The 27519-nt window shown below is 40.6% G+C and overlaps 1 protein-coding gene across 3 annotated transcripts in view; it reads right to left on the reverse strand.

The window, feature by feature from the left end:
* KDM3A (lysine demethylase 3A) overlaps positions 1 to 27519 on the reverse strand; it is a 30980-nt gene that overhangs the window by 1740 nt on the left and 1721 nt on the right. For all 3 annotated transcript variants that reach the window (XM_032686328.1, XM_032686329.1, XM_032686330.1), the window contains exons 3-23: positions 25498 to 25647; positions 23274 to 23384; positions 21672 to 21774; positions 20679 to 20803; positions 20144 to 20216; positions 19974 to 20062; positions 17633 to 17784; positions 16038 to 16609; positions 14621 to 14822; positions 12202 to 12416; positions 8999 to 9151; positions 8682 to 8777; positions 8224 to 8351; positions 6369 to 6555; positions 5698 to 5867; positions 4660 to 4896; positions 4063 to 4234; positions 3455 to 3545; positions 2757 to 2887; positions 1850 to 1969; positions 1622 to 1761 (exon numbers count right to left, since the gene is read on the reverse strand). In XM_032686328.1, the coding sequence (XP_032542219.1) occupies positions 1622 to 1761; positions 1850 to 1969; positions 2757 to 2887; positions 3455 to 3545; positions 4063 to 4234; positions 4660 to 4896; positions 5698 to 5867; positions 6369 to 6555; positions 8224 to 8351; positions 8682 to 8777; positions 8999 to 9151; positions 12202 to 12416; positions 14621 to 14822; positions 16038 to 16609; positions 17633 to 17784; positions 19974 to 20062; positions 20144 to 20216; positions 20679 to 20803; positions 21672 to 21774; positions 23274 to 23384; positions 25498 to 25647 (3417 nt within the window). The remainder of the gene's footprint in view (positions 1 to 1621; positions 1762 to 1849; positions 1970 to 2756; positions 2888 to 3454; positions 3546 to 4062; positions 4235 to 4659; positions 4897 to 5697; positions 5868 to 6368; positions 6556 to 8223; positions 8352 to 8681; positions 8778 to 8998; positions 9152 to 12201; positions 12417 to 14620; positions 14823 to 16037; positions 16610 to 17632; positions 17785 to 19973; positions 20063 to 20143; positions 20217 to 20678; positions 20804 to 21671; positions 21775 to 23273; positions 23385 to 25497; positions 25648 to 27519) is intronic.

Genomic DNA, 27519 nt, shown 5'->3' on the forward strand with positions numbered 1-27519 from the left:
GAGTTACACAGTGGAAGAGTGGATTCCTGCTCAGTCCTTAGTTTGTCCAGGTTTCTACATTTGTCAGGTCCCTCTGGCTTCACAGAGATGTTGCAAATGTGGATACAGGAAATACAAGTAATCCCAATGGACATCAGAAAGGAACAGAAGGGTCAAGTAACTGATGTGTTCACAGTGGGAACCACTGTCACACACGGGACCAATGCTCTGACGCTACTAAAGCTGCAGAGGGACTGTTTCCAAGGGCATGGAATGACAGGACAAAGGGGGGGGATGGCTTTAAAACCAAAGAAGCACAGATTTAAAGTATTAGGAAAAAAATTAGTGGTGAGACACTGGACCAAGTTTCCCAGAGCTGTGGCTGCCCTATTCCTGGAAGTGTTCAAAGCCAGGTTGGATGGGGCTCGGAGCAACCTAGTCCACTGGAAGGTGTCCCTGCCTGTGGCAGGGGGGTTGGAACTGGATGATCTTGAAGCTTCTAACCCAAACCATCCCGTAACTGGAAGAAACTCCCAAGTGTGGAATTCAGCAGGTGTCTGCCCTGGAGGCCACAATCAGTCAGTGTGCTCACTGACCCACACGATACAAACCAGATTTTCAGGAGATACAAGGCTGGGAGGCACAAGGCAGAAATTTTAGGGCTTTGGGGAGAAAGTTTCTGCACAAAGTTCCTGTATAAATCCAGCCTGCTGCAGCAGTCATTTACAGCCAGGAGCGTAGCCCAAAAACTCATTTGGGAGGAGAAAACCAGCTTGGTTCTACTCCATGACAAGATGCTGAGAGCCCCACACCTGCCACTGTGTGAGCTACAAGGGACTGAGGTGTGAGACAGATGTCAAAACTCCAAGTGCTAATGCTCATCAAACTGACTATCCTTTTTTATCAACTCTAAGATTTGTTCTTTGTTAATACTGAACAGATCTGCTGCAGCTTCTCCAAGCTTCCACTAAGACAGCAGTCAGGCTGACCACACCAACAGTTGTTCAGATCATCCCATTTATCCTTTTAAACTCAACATATTGTCCCTTTCCACTTTAGAGCACCAAAGAAGTTTCAAAATTAAGACCACAGAGTACTCTGGACTGTTGTGGTGAATTTAAACACTGAAACAAGCCCTTTGGATGTAGCAGCACATCTCTATTAAACCCTTAACTCCCATGAAAACATCACCCCAAATACCTCATTTTTCCTTTAACCCAAACCTCATAAAGGTATGGGGGAAAAAAAAAAGGTAGGAAGACGGATAGAACAAGGAAGAACTTTATGCAGCATATATTGCTCTGACATTTCTCAAGAACATGTCACAGGCTGTTAAGGAGGGTCTACTTTAAAATTTAACTATGGTTTTGTTTTAAAGAAAACAGTTCTTTATCATTACAGATCACTAACCATGATGTAAGAAGTGTGGGTAAAAGGAGTATATCTACATACAAGGTAACTTTAAGCTTCAACTCCTCATCCTCCTCAGACCCTACAAGACTCAGGGCACACAAGTTTTGTCTTGAATACAACTCGAGCATATTTGTTTCCAGAACTGCTGGGATAGGAAGGGGGAAAGCCCGAGGATATAAATACTTGCAGGGCCACACAGAAGATCAGTCTCTAAGATGTAACAACTTACCTTTTTAAGGAATTCCCGGATCTTCTCTGTATCTTTAGCAGCATAAATGTGCCACAGAGCTCCGGGCTTTTCTCGGCTTTCAGTAAAACGTTTAATTGTCAGTTCATCAGAGTCACCATCTTGTATGGTTTTGAGCACTTCTGCTGAGAGTCAACATGAGCAGTTACACTAAAGGACCTTCCCTCCAACCACAGAAATACCCCCCTCAGAACACAGCAAAGACTTCACCTTCTTCCTGATCAGCCTGGCCTTTGGGGATCCCCACGTAAACCATGACATTGGCGGCATCAGACACATCCAAATGGAGGTTTGTTGTGCCGTATTTTCTGTCCTCTGGTGTTATCAAGCCTGGGAGGGGGAAAAAAAAACAAAGAAAGAGAAGCACATCCATTAGTAAGAGAGATAAACATTACACTTCTCTCAGCAGCACTCTCTGAAGAGATCAGAGAGCTTTTACTTCTACCAACAAATGCTTCCAGAACAACAGAACAGTTTCTGTCCAGGACCTTGCCCCATCTTATGTCTTCCCAAATGATCAGCTGACAAGTTGACACCATTGATCTGGATCTATATCTAGCCTGAATGATATATAGAAGTCATATTTAAGTCCTACTAGAAAAGGGTTTCTATAGCAGTTTAGAATAAGGCAGTCTCTCACTCTAAAAGGCAGCTGCTGCAGTATTTATCAGCCACAATCTCTATACTGGCCATGATGATTTAGTTTCAAATGTCTTTCGAGTAATAGCAAAGGAACCAGCCACAGAAAACATTGCTGAAGAAGAGATTAAAAAGGAAATGACACAGCTCAAAAAGGAGAGTAACAAAAGCAATACAGCCAGAAGCAGAGAAACAACAAATACATGTGGCCAACTACAGGAAAGAGAAGTTGTGGAGCAAGCTGATTGGAAGACTGGGAATAACTGCTATTGGGCTTGAAACCAAGTGGACAAAAAGACATTTAATAAAACAAATCATGCTCTGGATATCACTAATACCTATACATGAGCCAAAGTCAGGTTTTCAGATCCATGGGAATAATCAAATTACCTACAACAGCATGGATTCACACAATTTACAGTAAACTTCAATTTGAAATGTGTGGCCAACATGACCTTTAGATAGAAAGATTCCTTACCATAAGCATTGTACATCTTGGGACCCAAATCCGGTCGCACAAAATAGTTGGGAAGTCGAGAGGCAAGGTTGAGCTTCCCACCTCTCCTGGTGTATTCTGGCAATGGAATATTCTTCATCAAATCATCAAACCTAATGTAATACAGCAAAATATAACATTAGGAACTGATAAAAAAAAGAGTGCAACAAAAGCTCTCTGCAGTCAAGAGAACGTACTCCTTCCCCCAGGGAGTTTACTGGACACCATGAAAAGGAATAAAAAAAGGCATAGGAATACAGCAGATAAACAACTTTAACCTCTCTGGACTAATGCTATTTTCTTATGTAATCATCTCAACTAATACCATACAGACTAAGTCAGAATACTTAAATATGTTTGGGAAAAAAAAATAAGCTTCAACTGAACCCTGGACTTCAAAATCATCCAGGTTTTTAGGAAGCTTCCAAAACTTAAACCTCTCCTGAGCAATTTTAGGTGCTCACTTTACTTGGCAGTAAATACAACAAACTACATAAATTTTTAGGATGAAACTTTTTTAGGATTTCCATTTATGTCAGGCATCTCTGAGAAACAAAATGGTTCACACGTGGCCAACTGCTGCACAAAGTTGAAGCAGGTTTCCAAATGACACAGTATTCCTACATTCCATTATTTTGGGGCTATACCACACAATGAACAGTTCCTTTGGGAATTCATACCGAGAAGGCATCATATCTCTGAAGTCTTCTCCTGGAGGCCAGTCTTTGAGCTTCAACACCATCGGCTCTCCCTCTTCTGTTCTCAGGCGACCTAATTTGAAATATTAGTAAGTCTTAGTTTTTAATACTAGTACTTCTCAAATTCCAAAGATTCAAGACAAAGAAACCCTTATCTTAGTTTAAAATCATGTTCTTTCCACAATTATTAATGCAGAACCGAAGACACAGAAGTTTGTCACAACACTGATAAACTCTGGTGTCACACGAACTTGCCTTCTTGGCTCTTCTGCTTCACGCAACTAGGGAAAAAGCTGACAGTCTGGAATCTTCATAGCAAGTAGGTTCATCTTTCTCAGAATGCCTCCCCAAAAGACTAAAGGCAGCCAAACATACTCCTGAAGTAGAGTCCTCCATGGGAACAACAGTTTCTATCCAGTCCACAATCCCACAAGCATAAATTGTGAGAATACATTGCAGACACTGTCCAAGGTGAAGAGGAAGCCTGGAACATACTTTTATGCTGCTCTTAAGGATCACAAATCTGTGCTAGGTCAACGTTATTGCTGCTGAATATTTTACCCATTGGAATGATGATTCATGGTACTTACTTGAAATATCTTCAAATCCATCCCAGAAGTCCCCCACAGTAGCTCCAGTGATGATCTCATTGGTCCTGCAGTTAACCAGATCTACTTCCTGTTGGCCAAACTCCTTCCTGAAGGACTCTGGTCTCCAGAGGTCCGCATTTAATTTGTGATGTACTCCTGACACCATTACAGGCTAGGAAGAAAAAGAACATATTCTGAAAAATTATTAAATGCCCAAAATTCTCACTACAACAGGGTAATGCATAAAACACACTGAACTGAATGCTGGCACTTTGAAAACATATTTTCCAAACTAAGTGCTCAGCCTGCCTTACCAGAATTCTGCCATGCATCTGATCATTCTTTATTTCAAACAATGAGGCCGCTTTTTATATAGAGCCATAATTTCACCAATATGTTTAGAAACTGATTTAAATAGTAAACCACACATCCTTTTATCAAAGGCTCTACCAGTGCTCATGTTGTACTTTGATGAAGGCTTAGTGTTGCTTATCACCACAGCAAGCTGGTACCTGTGCTTCAACCACAGAGCAAAGCACACCAACCACAGAGCAAAGCACACCAACCACAAATGGAAAAACACAAAGCTTAAAGTACCTGTCCCTGCTTCCAGCACTCCCTGAAGACATTCCAATTACTTTCGTTGTTGGGATCTTGAAGACACAGCAAGCGGTTGTCACACAACCAGTAGTGAGGGGTGTCAAAGCCCATTATCGTGGGCTTTATAGTCAGTCCTTGAGGCTTCTTAGGCAGGTCTGTAATGGCTCTATTTTGCACCAGGGAAGCAAAAATGTCATCAAGGATTTTGGGTGTACTCTTGAGTCCATTGTCTGTCTGATAAAAAAAAAGGGAAAAGAGAAAGAACAACAAAAAGAAGTTGGTGCACTTTTCTTTTGCCTTGTCCTGCAGGCATTTAGGAAGGTATTTGCCACTTCCAAAATTTTTCACTTGAGCTCACATTTGTGCAGAGAAACAAACAAAAAAAAAATGCAGAACTTTGCTGTCTAGAAAAGCACCATCATTAAATGCCACTGCCATTTCTGACACTGTCTACAGAATTCTGGTATAACAAGTTCTGCTCTGATTTACATTTTAGCAACTCTGCAGAAACTCAGCAGATGCAGCACAGAACAGAAGTTGCTCTATATGAAAGAGGAAAAATGCAGTTCCAGCAAGGAACTCTCAAGGCCAGTATTTTACCCCACCATTTTCAAGTCACATCTGTAAGACAAGACAAAGCCCAGAAACATCTGAAGTGAACCCATCCGCAAACGACATGTGGAAGAGTCACCCACCACAGAATGTTCCTCCCTCCAGCTCCAAGTTCTTCTTTTGAGACTAATGGACACCCCAATCAATGCACCTGCCAGATTCTAGCCTAAGGAAATTAATTTGCTTCATCACTTGGTTCCCAATCCCTTATCAAGCAAGACTTGCTGATAGTACCACTAAGCCATTACTCTGGAAAGCACTAACTGGAGCACTGAGACACAGAAACTGAACTAGTCCTTTTTCCCAAACAAAGACAGAATTTCACCTGCTGTGACAGGTGCCTGTGGCAGTTGCTCACAAGTTTAGAACACTTGCCTAAGCCTGGAATGAACTCAAACCTGTAAAACAAAATTTTTCCTGTACCTTTCCTCCAGAAGAGTTCAACAGATTCCGCAAGAAGCCCGTGTTGTTGTTGCTCACAGGGGTCAATATTGCACTGTTGAATGTCTGCAGGGCTGCTGTTGGCTTGGCTAAGCTGGGGAGTGTCTGCAGAGGTTTGTTTTCATTCTTTGAAATCGGTATGAGGAGTTTCTCTGAAGTGAAGGAAAGAAGACAACTGACAGTGAAGCAAGGCTTAATCCTCTGAAGGATGAAAAGTATATACTTTGGATTTTTGCCCCCCCCCCCCCTTTTTTTTTTAAGACAAGATATTCCTATATGCATATACAGGTATGTATGCACATATATAGAAATCTCCCCTCAATACATGCAGATGAAATACTTCTTTCACTTAACTTTCTTCAATACTCCAAAGTTTTTAAAATCACGTATTTAAAATAAATACATTTTCAAACTGAACTTTCAAGAATACTTGCATCAATGGGATTTTAATCCAGTTTTCAGAACAAAATATGATAACCCTGGCAGGTTTTACTCCCAGCCATTGCCATGGCCAGTTCTGCAGCACAGGCACTGAACATCCATCCCAGCAGGCAGATGACATCCTTCTCAGCACAAGATGCTGCTGGGTCTGACCTATATTCTTCTGACAAACAGCCACAGAGAGTTTACTCTTCACATGGTTCTGCACATACCTTTGTTTTCTTTATTCACGTTTCCACTTGTTAGATTTGAAAACCAATTAAATGAAGGAGAAGAATTTACTGAAGCAGTTTGTTTGCTTCCAAGTGCTGACTTGAGAGGAGGGTCGTGCGTAGTGACTTGTGGGCTCAGGACAAAACTGTTATGTTGAAGGCTGGGCCTGTCTCCAGATGCCAAGTGCTGAAAAAAACCAAAGTGAGAACTTGAGCAGACACAGACACGCTCTACTCAGAAAGGGAAAGCAGCAATAACATGTCCAAATACATTCTTTAAGAAAAGAAACATGGTTTGGCCCTTCAAAAAAATCTGATCTCCACAAGAGGTCAGCATTGCAGCTCAGTGTCACCCAGGGATGACAGTTCAGCAGGATTTGGGATCTCCCGACTTCAGGAGCAGCCAAGAAGGCACAGAATGCCGAGTTTCCCAACTGCATTTTCTGGGACTGCTTTGGGAACCAAATGCATTTTTAACAGCAGCACTTTCACAATTCTAGTGGTATCTGATGCTCAGCCAGGGCTAAGCTGGAGCTCTAGTTCAGTGGACTAAAACAGATATTTAGCTCTCCTAAACTTTTATCTTAAGGTGGTAGTAGAAGCCCACTCACCTGCCAGGTCTAAACAAGCACAGGATTGTACATCCCCTTTGCAGACAATTTATGTGCTTGTTTGGAGATTCTGGGTAACAGACTAACTAGAGCTACTGCTTTGCCCTGGGATTCCTGTGTGACTGGTGATGTTTCTTCTCTCTATTCAAAAGCTTTCAAGTCAAGAAATTATTCTGCTCCTTTGTCTGCTTATTGCTATGTTCTATATTTCATCTCTTATTGACTGCTGATGCTCGGTAAGAACCCCAAACATGACATAATAGGAAACGTTTCAAACTTTAATGAACTTATCCTCACACAACTAGAGCAGTACCTAATTCTACAGAGAGATACCAATAAATTCCAATACAGCTGTTTGCCCAGTCACAGGAAATCTCAATTCAGAAGACTGAAGCCAGGTCAGTCACAGGTTAACTTCTGAATCATGTAACAATCTCCCTCACTTTTAACACCTGACAATATTTTTCATCTCTTCTGTTCATTACCAACACCAAAATCAAGTTCAGCCACTTCTTAGACTTAAGATAATATATTTCTTTTCAAAATAAGTTTACAAATAAGTACATAACTATAAAAATTTACTTAATTCATCTAGTTTCTTGCAAGATTCTGTAAAACTAAGCTATTAATTTGTGTTCTATTTTTAAAAGCAAAGAACACTACATCCATTTACAAATAAACATATTGTAGGGTTTTGTTGTTTGGGGTTTTTTTTTAATATAAGGAGCATACACGTTCTACCAGGACTCTCAGAGAAATCATTGCTTCTCCACACTGCTCTAGCCCTCACAATTTTATTCATGTATAGCTCTTATGATTTCCAGTGCTCTTCCATCTTATTTATTCTTTTAGATGCTGCATGTTTTTTATCTCCAGGACCCAAGGAACAGTCTACACTTCCCAACCATTCCCACTGGTCTGTTCTTCAGACTCTTCTCTTATGGGTTCTCTCCATCTAATCCTACTTTTGCTCTAAAAATCCTCACTGAGCATTTGTCAAGGACAGGTCACTACTGAGGCATCAGTGTGCCAAAGGGACACAAGGAGACCTTCCCCAAAACTTAAGGAAGGACTTAAAGAGCCAGAAAGATGAACAGTGAATACAAGCTGTCCCTACATGGTGGGGTTATCACAGAGGTCAGGGTTGGCACACCCACAAAGACAAATCAGCAGTGGCTTCAAGCCTATGCAGTAGACTGACACAAACATATACTGCACAGACATAGTGAGAGGCAGTACAATACCTGTTTTGAATCCTCCTTTAGAGTTGGTTTTGATAGTGCTTTGAACTGCTTATTTGCACAAGGACAATTTGCTTTTATTCCCCATTTTGTTCTCACAGAGTGAACGATATCACCAACATCATAGAGAGCTGGAGGAAGAGAGTCATTAGTGAGCTCACATGTAACCAGAACATCCAGCATTCACCGAGTTTTTAAGAAATTGTGTGTGCTTGCAAGTAGACAATAGTATGTGAATACAGTTCATCATTAAAACAAGAAGTTCTGCTATTTCTTGGTAAAGATCAAAGATAATAAAATAGTGCCAAACACACAGGCTGTTCCAGTCTTCAGATAATAAATACTAAGCTTTTATTAACTTTATTACTAAAATAAAACCTCACTCGGTACAACATCAACAACATACAAAAGACAGCAAAGCCTACAGAACTTTTTTTATCCCAATCAATTATTCCAAATACCTTTTCCGGGAATTATTTGTGTAGGCATCAGATTCTCTGGTTCATGTGCCTGCCCCTTCACACATTTAAACCAGGAGAAAGTATCCGAGTCATCATCTGTAAAACAAACCATTACACTGTTTTATTAGTGCACCCTGCTCTGGAAAGCCACATATTTTACTATTATTGATATATTGAACCACAGGTCTATAACACGTTCTTTTTGTTGGGAAGGCTTTTTGTCTTGTTTAAAGGTTGTTACTGACTTCCAAGTTCAAAACACAGATTTTTCTTTCCCCTCTTCCCTCTTTGTCTACAGTAGCAATAAGCATTCCTACCTTCATGTGAGCTTTTTTTCCTCATCCTGTAGCAATCCACACAGACCCCAAAGCCACACTTGGAGCAGACCCAGTGGAGGTTGAAGATCGTGGTGTCACAGACGTCGCACATCTCTCGGACGCCACGGACCGCGCGCTTCCAGGCCACCTGCCCTGTGGTCAGAGACAGCTCAGTCACTGTCAGCTCAAACAAAACTCAGTATTTGCATGTTAAACACAGTTACTTAAAAACTACAGTGATATGACTCAGGCTTTTTTTTTGCACTGGAACTCTGAAACAAAGCCTTTGCCCTTACAGACTCACAAAAGCAAGTCTGGAACAGAGTTTAAACAATCAAATCCACTTTGCTTCCTCCTGTGCAGAATCAACCACATCTCTTACTCCTGACATGTATTTGCCCAAGTTAACATGTCAACTGCTACCACCTTCCTAAGTGGAAATTCCACAGCTACTCTAGGAAATAAATTAAGGTACTATAGCAAGCTAAGCTTAGTGTCTAGCTTGCCAAAACCAGCTTGTCCTTGTTCTCTATTCAGCAGCACAGTGGGCAGGTAGTTCTCTTCCTTCTAGGAGGTTTTCTGTGTTTATAGGTGTATATTTGACTGTGTCAGAATGGTGAATTTTCTTCCCCAAAGCACTGAGCACTGCTGTTCAGGTTTCCTATTATACCCATTATATTCCACTTTCCTCACTCCAAGTCACTTTTTCAGCTCACTCCAAACATCCCAAACATGGACAGTATCCTCCAAAAAAACCACATGCCCATACAGGGCTGTATTATTTTTCTGTGATTATATACAGATTTTAGCTTGATCTCCATTTCATTATGTTGCCAGGCAGAAAAACAGACTAGACAAAAAGCACACACCTGCCTCCTCCTACCACCTTCCACACTTGCAATTTCTCTGAAACTTTCCTGCCCACAACATTTCTTAATTTTAAAAGAAAGTTATGAGAGACCATGTCCTAATGTGTGCTAAAAAAAACCACACCAGGATCCAAGACATCTGTTGCTTTTCTTCTGAATAATGCCTATTAACTATGTATGGAACAACAGTGGAATAGCTTGGCACAATTTGTTCTTAAGTAGGAGGTAAAAATTGTTTAACTACTTGCTTCAAAATTCTTTCAGGAGACACAAGTCTAAATATCACCAGCTCCATTCTTCTCTGCCTTCTGAAAACATAGAGGATATTTACCATTTTAGAGGTCAACCCTCCAATTTCCCCAAAACAGGATGAAGTAATTTGTTATCTTTTGAATGTCACTTCATATTTCAGCTCTTGGAACCTTGTCCCTTTCTACTCCTCCTGTTTCTTTTGGTTCTCCTCTGTAGTTTGATCCTGTCCCTCCTTTTGGCACTTGGTGGCCAAGGAGCAACATGACCTAACAAGCTGTTCTTTCTACACTGGTCAATGTTTACTGCACAGGGATAATTTCACTCCTGCTGTACTACCAATCCTTTAAGGAACTCTCTTTAAGGAAGCTCTCCCAAAAAATTTTCTCCCTCATACTTGTTTTGTCTTGTGGCTTTACCTACCAGTCACTGGTGTTTAAAAAAATTGTCTCTTGTAATTCTATCTGGTAAAAGAGAAGGGCTGGACTTGATACACACTGTGAAGTGCAAAAATACTCAAACAAATGATTCCCTTAAAGTAGCTGAACAAAATATTGTCACATTTTTGAAAAGGTCAGTTTGTCAGAGAGAGAGTTCTTATGAAAACGTATTATTTCAAGTGAATTCTACCAAGAAAAATTTATCATAACTTCAAACCACACTAGCAGAAGAATCTCCCTTTTCCCTGTGCTGAGTGAGCACTTTTTCACTGAACTGTCAAAGAACAACACATCTAGACTGTAAATTATTTCTTTATATAAAGGGTATTAAAAATAACCTCCATTTTAATGAAACTGAGTTTCCTTACTCTCACCAGCCAGGGCAATAAAACAATCAAAAAGGAATTAATGATATTTTGCTCCTTTCACACCAACCAGAACTCACATGTGACTGTTTTTTTAAGCAGAGGATGTTTCTGGTAGCTGTGCTAACAGGTGCATGCTCTGCTATTAGCAGACCCCTCCCTGTTGTCGCATGAATTCCACTCAAAAATTCATCCTTCTGAAAGTGTTCCAGTATTCTAGTCTGCACCTCTCACTCTCCCACTGGATACTTTGGCTCCACAGGCCAGAGTATCCTCCAGTTCAAGGGAAGAGCAGAGCTCACAGATTCCAAGCAGCCCAGGATCAGACCCCACAGCAAGCATTTCTGGAATATCTCAAGTCTTCCCTTCCCTTCTGAAGGGCATTTAAGCCTGTTCAGCTTTTCTCCTCTTCTATTCAGGGCTGAGGAGTGACTGCCAAACTCATACAGTCTTTATCTAACGTCAACAGCACCCAAACACAGCAGACAGTGGGCAGACAGTCTCCTAAACTGCACTGCAACTCAGTCGTGCACTTATAATCCAGAACACAAATACGGTTTTAAGAGTCATTCTACTTTGAGAAGTGATTATGCAAGATCACAGACTTCCCCCTTTGTCTGCTCACATTTGCTACAGAAGAGTTTCGATGTGGCCAAACCCAGTGTTAGGGGATGCCAGGTTTGCCCTGTCTGCACTAATGAAGTTCCCAGTCAGTCACCCCATCACCAGCCCCTCTCTGGTCTGTGCCCAGAGTAGGACTGGACATGATCACTCCTAACAGTGCCACTGGAAACTTGCAGATGGAGGAAAAATATCTCTTTGTTGTCCTGAGAGGCAGCAATAGGTCCATGATGCATTAACAAAATAGGACCAAAGCAACTTAACAAAACCTGGTCAAAGTCAAAGCTGTATTTCATTTACATGCTAAGAACAGGTTTTATTGTCAGCTACCTCTTGGTTTCCTTAAATTCTGGGGTTTCTTTACACTTTGTTTCATAACAGAATTACACCCTCTTTAACAGGAAAAGTAATTTGAGAAATTGAGAAATGTCTTCTGACAAAGGGTAAAGTTACTTTTCCCCTTCCCTCTGCCTGCAAGCAAAGACTTGTTGACACAAGTTCACAGTGGCTCTCACCACTCCCGTCTCTGAGAAGGAAACACTCAAGTCTTATATGACATTTCCAAATACATGTAATGTATTTTCACACAAGTCAGAAGCTTAAAGCTTCACATAAAGCTGTGAAAACACCCATTATATTTCAACACAAACTGATCTTACTGTGTGGTTCAATCGTTGCCATAACTTCCTTTTCAGATATCACCAGCTGACAGAAGTGGTCTCCAATGTTGGCAAGGATGTACTTGGCTGTGTCAAGATCCAGACCCACAACATTTTTGGATAAAGGCAGCCACAAGCTAATAGCCTCAGGGTCATAATTATTTGGAGTTAAGAAGCCTTCCTCACGCAGTATTCCATGCTTATTAAACTGCAACCTGAGGAAAGAGGGGGAGAAGGAGAAAAACTCATAATCTGAAACGTTTTATTGGTTTAAACTCATTCCAATCAGTCAATGCTTGAACTGCAAACATGTGTACTGTATGCCAATGAGTTTACTCAGTGGTTACAACAGACATGGGTAAACATACTGGTCACTAGGATGAGGCATGCTTAATGTACTGCTTGTTTTAAACAAAAAAGACTGAAAATACCTAGTTTTTGTAGTAAGGTAGATTTCCTAACTAAAATGTTCGGGTTTTTTGTTTTTTATTCCACATAAAACCAAATCAGGTTAACAATTTTTAAAATGCACTGGCATTAAGGATCACATCTAGGAGGAGGCAACAGCAAGACTTTAATCTAGAACTATGTACAACACAAGAGAAGTGAGAATGCTTTAAATATAGAATATATTTCACTAACAATTCATTTGGAAGTAGCTGTCAAAAAGCACCAAGCAAAATTTGAGTAAGAGATTCTTGAGTGATTCTGAGTAGGTGGAAAGAATGAGATCTGTACTGTTAGTAGTGTCTTAAATTAAAACACGAAAAGTTCTGCTCAGGACTTCAGGAACCTTTTTACTAAATGCTGTAGAGGAAACTTGATTCTGATGACAACACGTGCTCACTTAGAGTGTTAAGTGTGGCATGAGAACATGTGCTGGCAACTGCCATCATAAGACAAATGCCATCTCCAGACTTGGGAGATTTCACATTCAATAAAAAGGGACAGTTGCACCAGCTTCAAGGTCTAAAATGAAGGATTCAACTGCTTTGAACTGCACTGCAAATCTGGATTGGTACCCTGAGAAGATGAATTAGCACAGACTGTTGTTACTTTGGTCTCACACATCAGGTTATCCCAAGACTTAATATGGCAAAATCTCTAATCTGAGGTTAAATAACAGATTATTAATACATCTTCATTTTTTTAAACTTTTAGCAACAAAACCTGGAAGGGAACAGTGTTGCAGTGATAAAATAAACCTCAATAAACAAATGAAAGAGTGGAAGAGTATTTTTTCATGATCTTTGTAATCTTTCTGCTTTCAATTTTTTCCTCTTCAGAAGGTCTACAGGCCTACAGTGTTTTATTCTACCCAGAGACCCAAAAGAAAGGAATTCCTCTGAAAAAATATGATAATAAGTAAGGTTCCCATCTCCCTTGAGATCACTAGTATTTTTGGTTTTCCTCTCTAATATCAGAATTAACTTCTTCCTATAAAACACAGTCCATGCCCCACCCTGTGTGGTGGGCAATGAAAAGCAGCATGCAAGAACATCTAAACATGAGATCAAGGAGTTCATGGAAATTATTTACACAATTTGAAAACAAAGGAAGAACATATTAAAAAACAGTCAGGCACTGCAGTTTGACAACAACCACCCTGGGCTTAGAGGTGGGCTTCAAGTAACAATTTAACACCTTTCTGAAACTGTTCATCATGGTGTCTTAAGAACTAAAGAGATAAAACATCAAAAGATGGACTGTTAACTCAAGAATCAGGCCTGGAGGAGGGTTGGGGTGTAGGTGGAGAGGGTGTAAGCAAGTAGGTTGGTGAGTAAAGGAATGAAGTTGCAGATTAGGTTTGGAAAAGCAACCACCATTCATCACTCACTGTTTTCCCTGATGTTGCCTTGCTGACCCCTCCCCATCTGCCCTCCTGAAATCTAGTGAGTGCTGTGGCAGTTCAGACTCCAGCTGAGAAGACCCAGCCACTTACTGCAACCTTTCCACAGCTGTGGATACATGGCCAACATTTTGTGTCCAACCACTAAACTTCAGGAGACATGCACAGTATCTACCTCCTCACTAGTATCTCCACTCAAACTCAACTCACATTATCCCACTGGCACTCAGCCCAGAACAGCAAAATCAAGAGCTCAAAGTCCTGCCAAAATACTTTCTACTCAAATAAGGTAGTTGTAACATTTCTAAAGGCTAAAAAAACCACGGGCAACCGCTCATTAGCTGGGTATATTGGCCTCATAGCTACACACCATATCAAGCAGCTTTGAACCAGAGACCTACAGGAGACCATTCTGACCAAATAACTGGAGTTTTAGTCTGTCCTGGAAGATTAGATCCATGTCATCCCTAACAGTGAGCACTCAACAGCCCCCCTTTCAGAACAGGTCAGATGTCCAGCTCAGACACAGGCACGTTTTTCACATTTAAGGAGTATCCAAATTGTTCTCACCTTCTGAAGTGAAAGAACCTACAGAAGACAGTGGAGTCTCTCTGGTCCTTGTTCTTCCTGTAGCTGTCCAGGCGGCACTCCCTGCACTTGTGCAGGTGAGGGGCGATGTTATTGCAGGAACCATCCTGCACAAAAGCCTCCCCACTCTGCTGCAGCTTCTTCACTTTGGCAGCATCGGATAAGATGGATTTGCGCGCAATTACTGTGGGGAAGAGCACGGATTAGAAAAGCTTCAGCTTCTCACACACAGGTGTCAGCAAATGTTATTTTAGTGACAGATCCACATAAAATTTTCACATTACATTGAAACAAAGTTATGCTAAAAATATTTGCAGTCAGCAGAAGCTTCTTCTCCAGCCCCCACAGTCTCAAGTCATGGCTCCACTGGAGTCACACACTCTGTGGACTCAAGTTTAACAGCTTCTTTTAGTCTTCCACAGAGGCATACTCTGAAAGATCATCTGCTTTTAAAGGAAGTTCTTCAGCCATTAGAGCTGGAGGCCTGAGCAGACCAGAGCACACAGCACCATTTCACAAGAAATGAGGACAGAAGTAAAACCTGGCTGTTTCTCAGTCCTGTTTTCACCCTTCATGATGCAACAGCTTTCACCATCTTTCTGTAACAGATGCCAAACATCTCCCTTCCTCCCACACTCCAGTGAGGCCTCACAGGGCACAACAGAGCCTGCCTGGCTGGCTGTGTACATGTACTAATTATAGAACAGGACACAGTAATCTAAGACCAAGCAACATAAGATTGGAAAGAAAGGGAGATTGCCAGAATCCTGAAGGATCAGCTACACCACCTGATACCCAGCAGGACACAGGACAGCAGGAGTGCAGCTCCTTAAACAACAACAGCCTTTCCCATTCTGTCCCATATGAAAAACTGAAGAGTTCACCAAGTGGAAAAGAGAAACAAGGTGGGTTGTTTTGGGGTGGGGCTTGATTTTTGATGGTGGTTACTGGGTTTTTGTTTGTTTTGCTTTCAGGACAGTTTTTTTAAATGAAAGCTCCTCTTGAACAGAGCTTTGAAAAAAACTTCCATCTCTCACCATGCTTGTAAAACTTAGGACCGCTGCTAAGAAAAGGCAGTCTCATTATGCCATCACCATTTGTACTGCAAACAGAATTGTGATTTTGTAACCTCTTCTGCCATTCTGTCCCTGCATACATTTTGTAACAACTTATTTCTAGAAATCTAATGATCAGTCCTTTTCCTTTGTCAGAAAGGGACATTTTTCTCAAGTTTATTGCATTCCCCTTGTAAAAGAATGCACAAAATTACTTACATTCCAGATTCGCTCAAACAATTTTAAGTACTGATTTTGCATATGCAACAAAGGACCCATCTCTATGTAGCTAGACAGAAAACACAAGGGTTTTCGAGTGACAGGAAATTTTAAAAAATACTTACTATTATCCTGGACCTTGGCACTTCCAGTCCAAAAGCTTTCACTTTCATTTCTGTCATAGAGAATCTCATTTGAATTTCTTCTAATAAAAAACTCCATGTCTGCAAGTTCATCGATCTTGTTTCCTTTGTGGCTGTTCTGGCCACTGCAGGTGCTCTGTGATTTAGCTCCAGACTCATTAAAGGAGAGAAGATGAGCATCTGAGGTCGAGGGTCTGCAGTCTAAAGTCCGCTGCAGCTCAACAGTGCCACTGCCTCTGGGTATTGCTATGGAAGAGCTGGGATTCTGCAACTGTTTCACAGAAATGCATTCCTTGGGGAAGTTCGCTGTGGGCTTCGTGAGAGGTTCGTTTGCGTTTTTCAGGTTGGTTCCTTTTTCATTAGTTGGATCAGTCAAAGGTGAGGATCTTGAGGTTTTCAGAGAGGTGTATTTCCCATTTTTACCGTTAGGATTTTGTATTTGTTCCTTAGACACGAACCCCACTTTAGGAAAGGCCGTCAGATCTCCCTTCAGTGGTTTAATTCCAGTACTAAGACAGGAAGGATGACTTTCCGGTAAGCTCCGTCTACATGTGCTGAAACACACGACATGCAGTAAAATTAGGCAGAGAAAAAGGTGTCAAACAAATCAGGGCATCAGCTGCTCAATCGAGTCATACTTAAAGCTTGAAAGAGTAAATTTAGTTATTTAATTACGTGCTTTGAATTCTGATGTTCCAAGATTTTAAATTTTGTGTGAGGCCCAATAGGTTTGTGTTTTTGAGGTGGGTTTTTTGGGTTTGATTTTTTTTTCCAGAGTTAGACAGAATGATAAACCTCTATGCCCGTGTAGGTACACACAAGTTTGGGTGCTGCACCTACTCCGCTACCTTTTCTCACAATTAAGTAGTTGCTTTCTCCTTTTCCCCATGCAACTGCTGAATAACCAAATTAATTTCATTTGCATGTCTGTGTGAAAAGATTCTCAAGGCACTTCTGGCTGACACCACAGGTCTATATTGGAGACAGCAAAACCTCTCAAACAAAAAGCTAAAAAGAAGAAAAATCATGTTTTCCACATTTAGCATGTGAGACAAGACACAAAACTAGTAGAACCAACCCTAAAGCACTTCAAATTTGAGTTCTCCTGTCACGCTATTTCTACTATTATGTCCATTTTGTGACAGAACTGGGGGTAACAGTTCAAAGGTAACAGTTCAAGCTGAACTGGTGTTCAGCAGAAATACAGCTGAGTACAAGTACTTGATCTGCAAGGAGGCAGACACCTGCCTGAATGTGTTCTGTTTTCCTGTGGGCAAGGGAGGAATGCATTTGACAAGCAGGGACCACACCTGTGCATCCATATACAGATGGATACAATGAGGCAGTGACACTGGCCTGGGACACTGAAAGGGCCACTACCTCCAAGATAAAGATGAACATGGCATCAGAAAGTAAATTATTTATCCAGGCCAACTAAGTCTAACACTTTTCTACATCAATTTTACAGTAGAGTAATCACTACAGCTATTTAAAATGACCTCTGAGTTTGTTGTGCTAAGAATTGGAGTTATTTCTGAAGGGAAAAACATCTGCATAAGCACAAAGTCATTCCTTACCCCTGAGGAGTTTCTGCACCAAGGTTGGGTGGTGAGTTTGCTGGCAGGGGCAGCCCTGGGTGCCTTTGGTCTTTATTTGCAGGAGTACATCCCAGCAATGCTTCTCCCAGCACAGTTGGTACTGACTGCACATGTCCCTGGCTGGGAGAAACCTGCAAGGGAGATGTGGGCAGTTAGGAAAAGTCAGGATAACAGAAATATTGTTTTGCAGGGTTCAGCTTAAAAAGAAAAATATATTAATGCTCTTCCTACCATATTTAATAAAGCAAATTAAAGACTCACTCAGTTCCAAAGATGGAAAGACTTTAGAGTGTCCTTTTAAACCTCATAGGTTCCATGAAAGACTGTTTGTGTCAATTCATTTTCCCCCAATAAACAACAAACTTTTCTGGGGGGAAAGGAAGTATATTAAGCAAGTGGAAAGGAAGGCAGAAAGCTCTGCTCTTTGTAACTGCCAGTACAACAATGTTTCTAAGCTAATTGCAGTAACTGTAATTCGGAAATAGATTTCTGAGCTCCTCTGAAAACCCCAGAGAAAATGAAAACTCTGAAGTCAGCCTGACAGCATTACCAAAAATCTAGATGTGAACTTCCTTGTAGCAAAAAGATCTTTGTACCAGGATTCTAGAAAGTGTTAAACAAAGAAATCCTGTCTTGATTAAATCACCAGCCTCACAAATCTATAATCCATTTAGGAACACAACAGGTCCACCAAGTTAGCAAGTGTCTTGAGAACAGTAGTTTTCTGTGGGGGTCCTTCCTCAGCTCCAACGTCCATATTTTACTCCCACATGCTCAACTTACTGCTGGAAGTTACGCTACAGGCTTGTTAGAATCAACTCCAAAATATTTCCTCTCTGCTCTGGTATTACACAGCTGTCAAGCATCAAGTCAAGCTCTCAAAAACAAATGCTGGAGATAATTAACTCCATATCAGAAATCCCAGTACTATCACATACCAAGTAAAACAAAAAAAACATTACTTCAGCTTATCACTCCCATATATTCACACCCACCAAAACAAGAGAAACCAACACAGCTCATGCTTTCCTTACTAGAAAGTACACTCACTTGTAACTACTTGTAACTTGCAAAACATCTCCCAAAGAGTACAAAAGTGATAAAGGCTCCAGTCCTTCAAAGGAATGCAGACTGGAAAATTAGATGTAACTAACTTTACTACTTTAAGGAAAAATTATGTTGAAACAAGCTCTGAATGGAGATCATGGCAAATCTTCTGCAAGCGTTTGGAATGTGAAATAAAGACCAGCTTTGTCTGTATCAAGCAGGCTGCTCAATGGCTGGATGTGCAGAAAGCTGAAGAAAGGCAAACTGAACACCCCAAAGCTGCTAAAGGTGCTCAAGCACGAGCTGTAGAAACACAAGTAGAGTATGACTGCAATGCACTGCTACTTCATTCTGACTTGCTGGTGGCTCTTCCTCGGTGGTAAATACAGGACAGGACACTCTCTTCATTGAGAAATCTTATCCTGTACTTGCTGCCTCATGCTGTATCTTTGTGAAGCCACTGAAGACTGCTAATAATTATATCCACTGATGAATGAAATACACAGAGTTGACTCTGCACAGAAGCAGAGAAACACAACCTTCCCACACCCCCACCACTCCAGAGCTTTCAGAAGTCTGGCTACTCCTGCCTGAAGGGCAGTTTTTGGCCTGAAACACTGGGTCAAAATAAGAGGGTAAGTCTGATGAACTGTTCTTCAGCCAAGCCATCATTTTTCATTTGCATTTCTACACTTAGTAGCATTGTCTTTTGACCTTCGAGAGTTTATTTATCTCAGTGATACCTGGCAGGTCACTCACAAAAGAAATGAGAGTAGATATGGAAGTACCAGAGAAGTAGCCACACTCCCTTTCTCTACTGAAAAAACCTTCTTCCACACTGCTGCTTGTGTAGCTTGAATCCCCAAAGGATGCAAGTGTAGCTGAAGATTTTGGGTTCAAGTACAAAACAGTTTAAGAAGGAACATGAAAAGCAAAGGTTACAGACTTGAGAACTACTTTGTGTTTTCTCCCACTACAGAATACATGACCAGGCAGGCCAACTCCTAAGCAGAAAGAGGGGGTAAAAAGTGAAAAAAACCCAAAAAAACCCCAAAAAAACCCAACCAAACAAAACCAACAAACCACCAACCTTCAAGGTTTAGTAACTTTTGCTTCTATTATCACGAGGCAAGATGTTCTACTCATGCCCAGACAAGTCTGAAAGGACTCAACACACCCTCCAAGAGATTTATTTTCCAATCTAATCCTTATTTGTTTTGAGAAGTGACATAACCATTACATAACAGTCATATATAACAGAGCAAGACATTACCTCAGGAGAAGATTTTGTGTGTTTAGCATCACCACTTCCACCATTCTCAGATGACTTCCTTTTCACACCCCCAATTCTTTTTGATTTATCTGGAAGAGGTGATCAGAATTAGTCTATTCATCACAAATACTCTACTTGGTGTTTGAAGGACAAACAATAATAGGTCTTACCACACTTCCCATTGTTGTCATATATGATTTCAACATGAATTAACTCTGGATCAAGAGTTTTTAAAGCTGGAATCTTGGAACAAGAAACAGAAACAGTCATTTAGAAGGTGAAAGTTACTATTTGAATATATTTATCTCAGATATTGTGGTATGGACTTAGACACTTCTAGGATCTTTGAATACCAAGCTGAGTTTAACAATATGCCATGTGACAGTGTCTCTGCAGGAAAACACACACAAACTGGTGTTTCAGGGCACTGTCTGCAGAGCACAGAGAGCAAAGAAATCGGAGTCATGTTTGCTCCACTCTTCAAATACAAATTCCAGGTCTCACTCATTTTGCACAGAAGGACATTTGTTGCTTAACAATCTACCAGCAGCACACAAACACTTTGGGTAATTCTGCACTACACTGATCCCTGTGTTTTAAGATTACAGTAAAGACAGAAATAAAAATTGTGTTGGTGGGGATACAAATAGAAGTTCTTACCCATTCCCCATATCTGTTTGTAAACCCACAGCAACTGGTTCCTACCTCCTGGCAGTTGACTTCCAGAGTCCTGGTAGCTGGATTGCCATTGACAACAACTGCTGTGAACCACTGAGTAGATGGATCCAGGCTATAAATTCTAATTTTTGAACCAATGATATTTTTTCCACCTTAAAAATTGGGGAAAAAAAAAAAAAAGAGCTTGAGACAAAGGAGGCATGAAGATCATCATAGTTATCAATATGAATTTGCCAACGCTACTGCATACAAAATGTAAGAAAGCAAAACAAACTGAGAACCTTTAGACAACTTTCACATAAGCTGGAAGAAAAATTATACAACTGTGTTCCAGCTACCTCCTTCCTGGAATAGTTCAATGAAGCTGTGTGGAGGCTAAGACACACAGCAGAGGCCAGACTAACCTCCAGATTTCAGACTGTGAGGCAGATCAGTGGACACAGAAATGAAGATTCAATGACTAGATGTGAATTTCTCCTCTCTTTACAGTATTGGAAATGGCAACTCTTAAGTTGCAATATTTGCCTTTCCATAAAAGCAAGGCATTCCTTGTACATGCAAGCACATGACTACAAATATGCTCGTATGAACCAAGTAATTAAGAACTGGAAGCTGGCAAACCTAAACCCAACAAATTTAATTTGACTAAAAAGGAACTCTCTATTCAAAGCTTTGGAGGCTTTTATAAACAAGCAGCAAACAAAAAAAAAAAATCAAGTTACTTGAAACAATAAACTACTCCAGCTAACTTCAGTTGAGAATTTCTAGAAGTTTGGTTTCTCTTTCACAAGTAGCAGGCCCCCTGTGTGCACTTAAATTACACACTCACTCTTACAAGGGAAATACTTGAAACTTAAATCTGTACAATCCTTCACATTTTGCATTCACTGTCAAAGCAGAATCAGTATTATTAAAAAGCTTTTATCCCCTAGAACAGGTTACCAATGAATTAAACCATCACTGTGAAGAGATTTCCCTTTGGACTTGTTGTCAGTTTTCTGCTCCAGAGTCTGTTCATACCTTGGACCAAGCGTGTTTCATCCAGGTGTTTCTTAACCAAAGCCTGGATTTCTTCATTTACATGTTGATCATCCTTAAGAGAAAGCCTGGAACTGTCCACATCCTATTTATGAAAAAAAGAACGTAAGTTTGTATTAAGGATAACGCTTTTGAGTAACAAAACCCCATAATATTTAGAAACAAGATGGAAGCAACTGATACAAGTCCAACAAGTTTCTCATTACTGTGTTACTTCAGCTCCAGGATGTCGGATTTGAAGCAGACACCACTTTCTTACCACTAATTTGCATCAACCATCTGCAAGCCAGACTGAACTGAGCTCTCCAAGTTCACTTTAACACTGTTCTGAAAACAACTCAGTTTTGTTTTAGTAGATTGCTAAGTAAAATTAAGAAATAGGTGGTTCAATATAAGATTTTAAGTTCTCAGAAGTAGCAACTTATTTGTCCTGAGCAGATGCAAATATTTAAGTTTTATGTTTCTATTCATGACACTAATGCCAAGATCCAATCCATCTCAAGATACCATTATAAAATGTACATACGAATGAAAACAGAGTCAGCTACATCTAAATCATTCATAATTATTGGGCATCATGTATTTATATTACAGTTGAGGGGGTTTTTTCCCTTCCTTGGTATGTAAAACAAGCTGCTTGTTGAATTCTCGAATTAGAATTGATTCTGAAATGGAAAGTTCAGAGTAAATTTCCACCCAAGGCTCAAAGAGTGCTATCAAGAAAAGAGTTTTAGGGGTTTTTTGGGGTTGGTGTTTTGTTTGTTTGGTTTTTTTTTTGTCCCAGGCACTGCTCTGTTATTTGCAAGAGACAGAAGACTGAAGGGCCAGATGCCAGTAAAGCAACCTTCTCCTCTGCAGTGTTGAGATAAGGCTTCTACATAAAGACACCTCCACCCTGCTGTTGAGCCAACACAGGCAAGACAACCACATACAGCTCAAATTTAGCTTTTAGTGATTCTTTGGTTAGTTTCTCAAGAGAACTTGTACATTTGCTGACTGTTAACAAGTCAAAGCAGAAACTAATGATGGGACTACTGGCAGTCTCAACCTGGGACATCTATTACTATTTTTATTTCAGCCTGTTTATAGGTCCTGAGAGTTGTTTCCTGAAAAGGCTAAATCCTTTATCCTTAGCAGATACTATTCTTGTAAACACCTGACCAACCAGTCACAAGGGGCAATCTTTCAGCCCATCTGTACCTAATTTTCACTAATAAACTGTCCTCATGGTGCTCAATGAAGGGACTGTAATTCAACCATCTCATTTACATTCTGCCCAATTCCTCATTTGTTTAGGATTAGCAGTGATGTGCTTCTGTTAAATAGCAAGATTAATTCCTGACTCCCCTGCAACTCCTTTCATGGTAATGACAGTCCTATTCACAAGAACAAAGGGAAACTATTCCAGGTTATCCCCAAGATCAACATGATGCAACTGCTGTCACCTGAGCTGAGTAACTGTCCCAGCACACTCCCCCAGCCAGCTCTCCTCAGTGACCACGTCCTGGATCAGCTTCAGGAGGTTTTTAATCGACACATTACATTCAGAACAGATATTTATGAGTTATGGCAATAAACACCTACCTGGATGGGTGTCAAAAGGTCCTTAGACAGAAAAATACATCTCTCCTCGCCCAGATACCGCACTGAAACCAGTGATCCCATACCAGCTTTGTCCACCAAGGACTTGTAAGTCTAGGAAAGTGATAAACATGTTCTTAGAAACAGAGTTAAGAAGACCTCATCATTCATCACTTGCATTTAAAAGATTACTTTAGTTTTGCATCTATTTCGCTGTTAAGCTACTATATCTACATGTAACTCCTGAAAGCAAATTTCTAATAAAACTTCTAATACATGCTTAATGAAGGAGTTACTGGACTACACTTGAAATTAATTTCATCTATTAGAATGAGTTTGGAATTCAGTGCAGGTGGCTGTCATTAGCATTCATTCATCTCAACATGAACAATTTACTGATATAATAATTCTAATGGTGGATGTGTTACTAAAAACCCTCCTTATAGCAGACTGAGGGAATAACCAGCAAATCAATAAATGGTTTATAATGAAGGTCTCATAACTTGTACATTGGCAATATACTGAAATCTTAATTTAGGCATGTGTGATGACTTGGACAGCCTCATAGTTATACCACTGCAGTGCAATGATGAAGCTGTGTTCAGGTACACCAGAGGCTTCAAGAGCAGACAAGGAAAAAAAATTTCCTTTAAAAGCTTCTGAACACTTCTTAATATGTTCAAAGTTAAATTTTGCCTAGCCCTGCAGTAACAGCTCTGAGTGGGAAGGCATCAGGAGCCTGGAACAACAGAGGTGCCAAGAATAAGATATATTTGTGCTCCATTTAAAAGAAAAAAAGAGAATCATTCTGGTAGAACATATACTTGGGTTTTCTACAGACTGATCAAAGAAAGACCTTCTTCCCCTTTCTTGTTTTCACCTCAGTTAGGTCACCATTGGCAGAGGGGCAGGATCACCCCAGGAGGGACAAGAGTCTCTCCAGGAGCAATTGGGCATTACAAGAGTTCTACAGAGCTACTCCACTTGTTAGGAACACAAATCCACACACACCTCTTTTATGACCTTTTCTTTCCTGCCCTGCATGGTGGTAAAGGGAGAAGAAGCCTTTTTTGCTAAGGCAAGCTCCAGAATTGGCAATCACTTTATCCTACAGAGTCCCTCTGCTAAATGAGCTTTGGAATATGTACCCTGCATGAACTGGCATGTCAAACACACCAGGAAGAAAACCTTGTGCACAAATTCTCCACTAAGAACTGTTCAGACACTTGGAAATGGACAACAGCTAAGTTTAAATAAGCAGGTTTTCAGACCATCTTATCAGCAAAATCACCACTAGAACTGCTGATATTAATCCACAGCTCAGGAAATAAAATTAAGGATTCCTATTTCCACTTCCTCCCTCATCCCACTTGGCCCTACTTCCAATAAATATCTGCTTAGATTAGCTTTGCTTAAGAAAAAAAGATCAGCTAAAACACAGCAGTATTAATTCTACTGCACAGTTTACACCTAGCAAAAAGTATTAAAACATGAACTACAAGTTCAGCATAATTCATGTTCAGCAAGTTCACATGTTTGCATCTTCATTTATCTCACGACTACTTTCTTGAGTAGCAATACCCAAAGTAGTCAAGTAGAACTATACTGGCTGAATACATTAAGAAACATTCCCTGTTCACCTCTCCTGGGTAATTTGCCTATCCAGCCATGCATAGCAGTTACAGGAAGCTTAGTTCTCTGCCTTATACAGTGTACCTCATGTTTTTAAATACAGAACCCCCCAATCTCACAAATCACCTGTGCCAGGCAGACATCACATAAGAACCATCTGAATTATTTTTGTCTCAGGATCAAGAACCACTGTAGAATTAACACTACTTGAGGCAGAGCCAAACAAGAATTTTAAAGTAAAAATACAGGCTTATCCTTAAAAACCTATTATTTACCCTTTTTCTCTACTCTTATCTGCAATTTCACGCAAGAAGGAAAGAGCCATGAGACCAGAGGGAGAAGCAATTAACACTGTACAGAACAGTGGTTTGGGAGAGAAGCAAAGTCACAAGAACACATTCTTGTGTCCACAGGCAAAACACACCAACTTCAAGTGCTGACAAGCTCTGTCCAGCTCCAGCTGTACAGATGTTTAGTCTCCCTTCCCATGACACCTAAAAGTGAGGCTGTACTCGAGGAATCCACCCTTGTGACAGCACTGTCCCCAGAAGGTGGAACTGCAGAACCAAAGTGAGTCAAGCCAACGTGCACTTGCCATTGCAGGCCACTGGACAGCAGGCATGGACTGGGATTTTCTTTCAGCCAGCACCAGCTTTTGCTCCACCAGGAATGCTATCATTGTATGGCTGTAGACTTCTATCCATCTTCGTTTTTCCCATGGCTCATCATCAAATTCCACACAAATCTACAGAAAAGAAGCAAAGCAAAGGAGTGACTAACCATAAAATTCAGGCACAGTCAACATGGAAAAGGGGAAACAAACACCAATTTACTCAAAAATAAAGAAATCATTGCCAGTACTATAATACTAGCATGATTATTGCCTTTCTGTCACACAAACAAGCAATTGCTAAAGCATCCCAAGACTGACCTGGTATTTTATAAGTGATAATCAATGTTAACTGGCTTATCATCATTACTGTCAAATAAAACAGTAATATTCCCACTTAACTTTACAACTTCCCATCTCAGGAAGTCCAGTTAAATGTGTTAACACTGTCACCACTGTTCACAAGCAGGGAAAAACACAGCCACAAAAACTAAAACCAACAGTAGTGATACACAGATTTTCCACAAATTCTAGAGTACTTGAATAAAAAAGTTGTTTTTTCCAGAAATATTTTAAGAATAACAGTCCCAAAGAATACCTTTAGCCAATTTATTGACAGCACAAATGACAGTAAACCAGTAAAGGTGACTAAATTATGTAATGGTTGCTTTTAACTGCTTTTTATCCTTACAAATCTCAGAAGCAACCATAAAAACTTTCCAAAGGGAAAACAACTGTCACTTCATGGCAAAAACATGGTGGTTTAACAAATGTCTTGGGGATGGCATTACTCTTCTTTCATAGGCAACACAGGGACATCAGCAAATGACTGGGAAAGACCACAAATAAAACTTTGCCTGAATACAGGAATCAGAACATGTGGGAGAGGACTCTACTCTTGGAAAAAAATAACCATTCCCTCTTTTCATAAAACATAACAATCCAGTCTAAATATATTTAAATAACAGCAGAGAAATCTCAATTGAGTGAATCTTAGAAACATTTCCTGGTGTTTACCTTCCCTCTCAAGGGAGAGGCAAGTGAAAACCTGCACACAAAACAGCACTACCACAGCCAGGAGTCATCGAACTAATGGGTGCAGAAATGAACTTAGTCATTTTGAGGTGCACAGAAACAATGAAAGAGATAAGCAAATAACAAGTAACAGAACCAGAAGGGCTTGTTTTGTCTACAGCATCAGCACTGCACAAACAGGAAAATACAGTTGAGTCAATAATTTCAACAGCAGTTGACAGTCCTTCTACACAAAACGTAAAGTTTGAGAAGTAAGTACTTTACTCCTTTACAGTACAAATACTTAATCCCCCCCTCTCAATCCATTACTATTTTGAGTCTATCAATCATTGTTCCACGGACCCACGAGAGGAAACGAGATGGGACGTGCTTTGGTACAAAGCCTTCCACGCCTCCATTGTCCGCCCTGCAACTTCTTTTAACACTTGAACTGGAGAACTCATCAACTCAATCGCTTCTGGCAGAACCGCAACCAGTTACAAAGCTCACAATAGAGTCCCCAACAGCACCTGCTCCTTCTCCTTTCTGCAGAAAAATCCTTAAGGAGAGCTTTCTGCACCAACCTCCTCCTCACTCCAGGCACGGCACAGGCACAGCCCCGTGCCCAAAGATGGACAAAGCTCCACCCCCGCCGCAGATCCACAACAAGAAGCTCACAACAAAGTTTGCGCTTTCGAGAAAGAGTTAGAAACACCCACGGTTTCTTTTTGTTTGACAGGGAAGAGGTGCTTTTTGCAGTTACTCAGAGGTCACCAAGTTCCTCCCATTGCAAAAAAGAGGCAAAGAAACGGTTTAAAATGGAAAGATGGTGCTGTTCTTGCTGTCACAGGACAGCCACGGAAGTCCCTTGAAGAAATCAGGACAATGTACAAGACGCCACTGCTACAATGGAGTCTTGTCCTTGGGGAGTAAGAACTCGCTCTATACTCACTGTATATCCAGACACGGCTGAATACTTTTACTGACTACAGA

This window comes from Chiroxiphia lanceolata, chromosome 4 (genome assembly GCF_009829145.1).
Source record: "Chiroxiphia lanceolata isolate bChiLan1 chromosome 4, bChiLan1.pri, whole genome shotgun sequence".
NCBI lineage: Eukaryota > Metazoa > Chordata > Aves > Passeriformes > Pipridae > Chiroxiphia > Chiroxiphia lanceolata.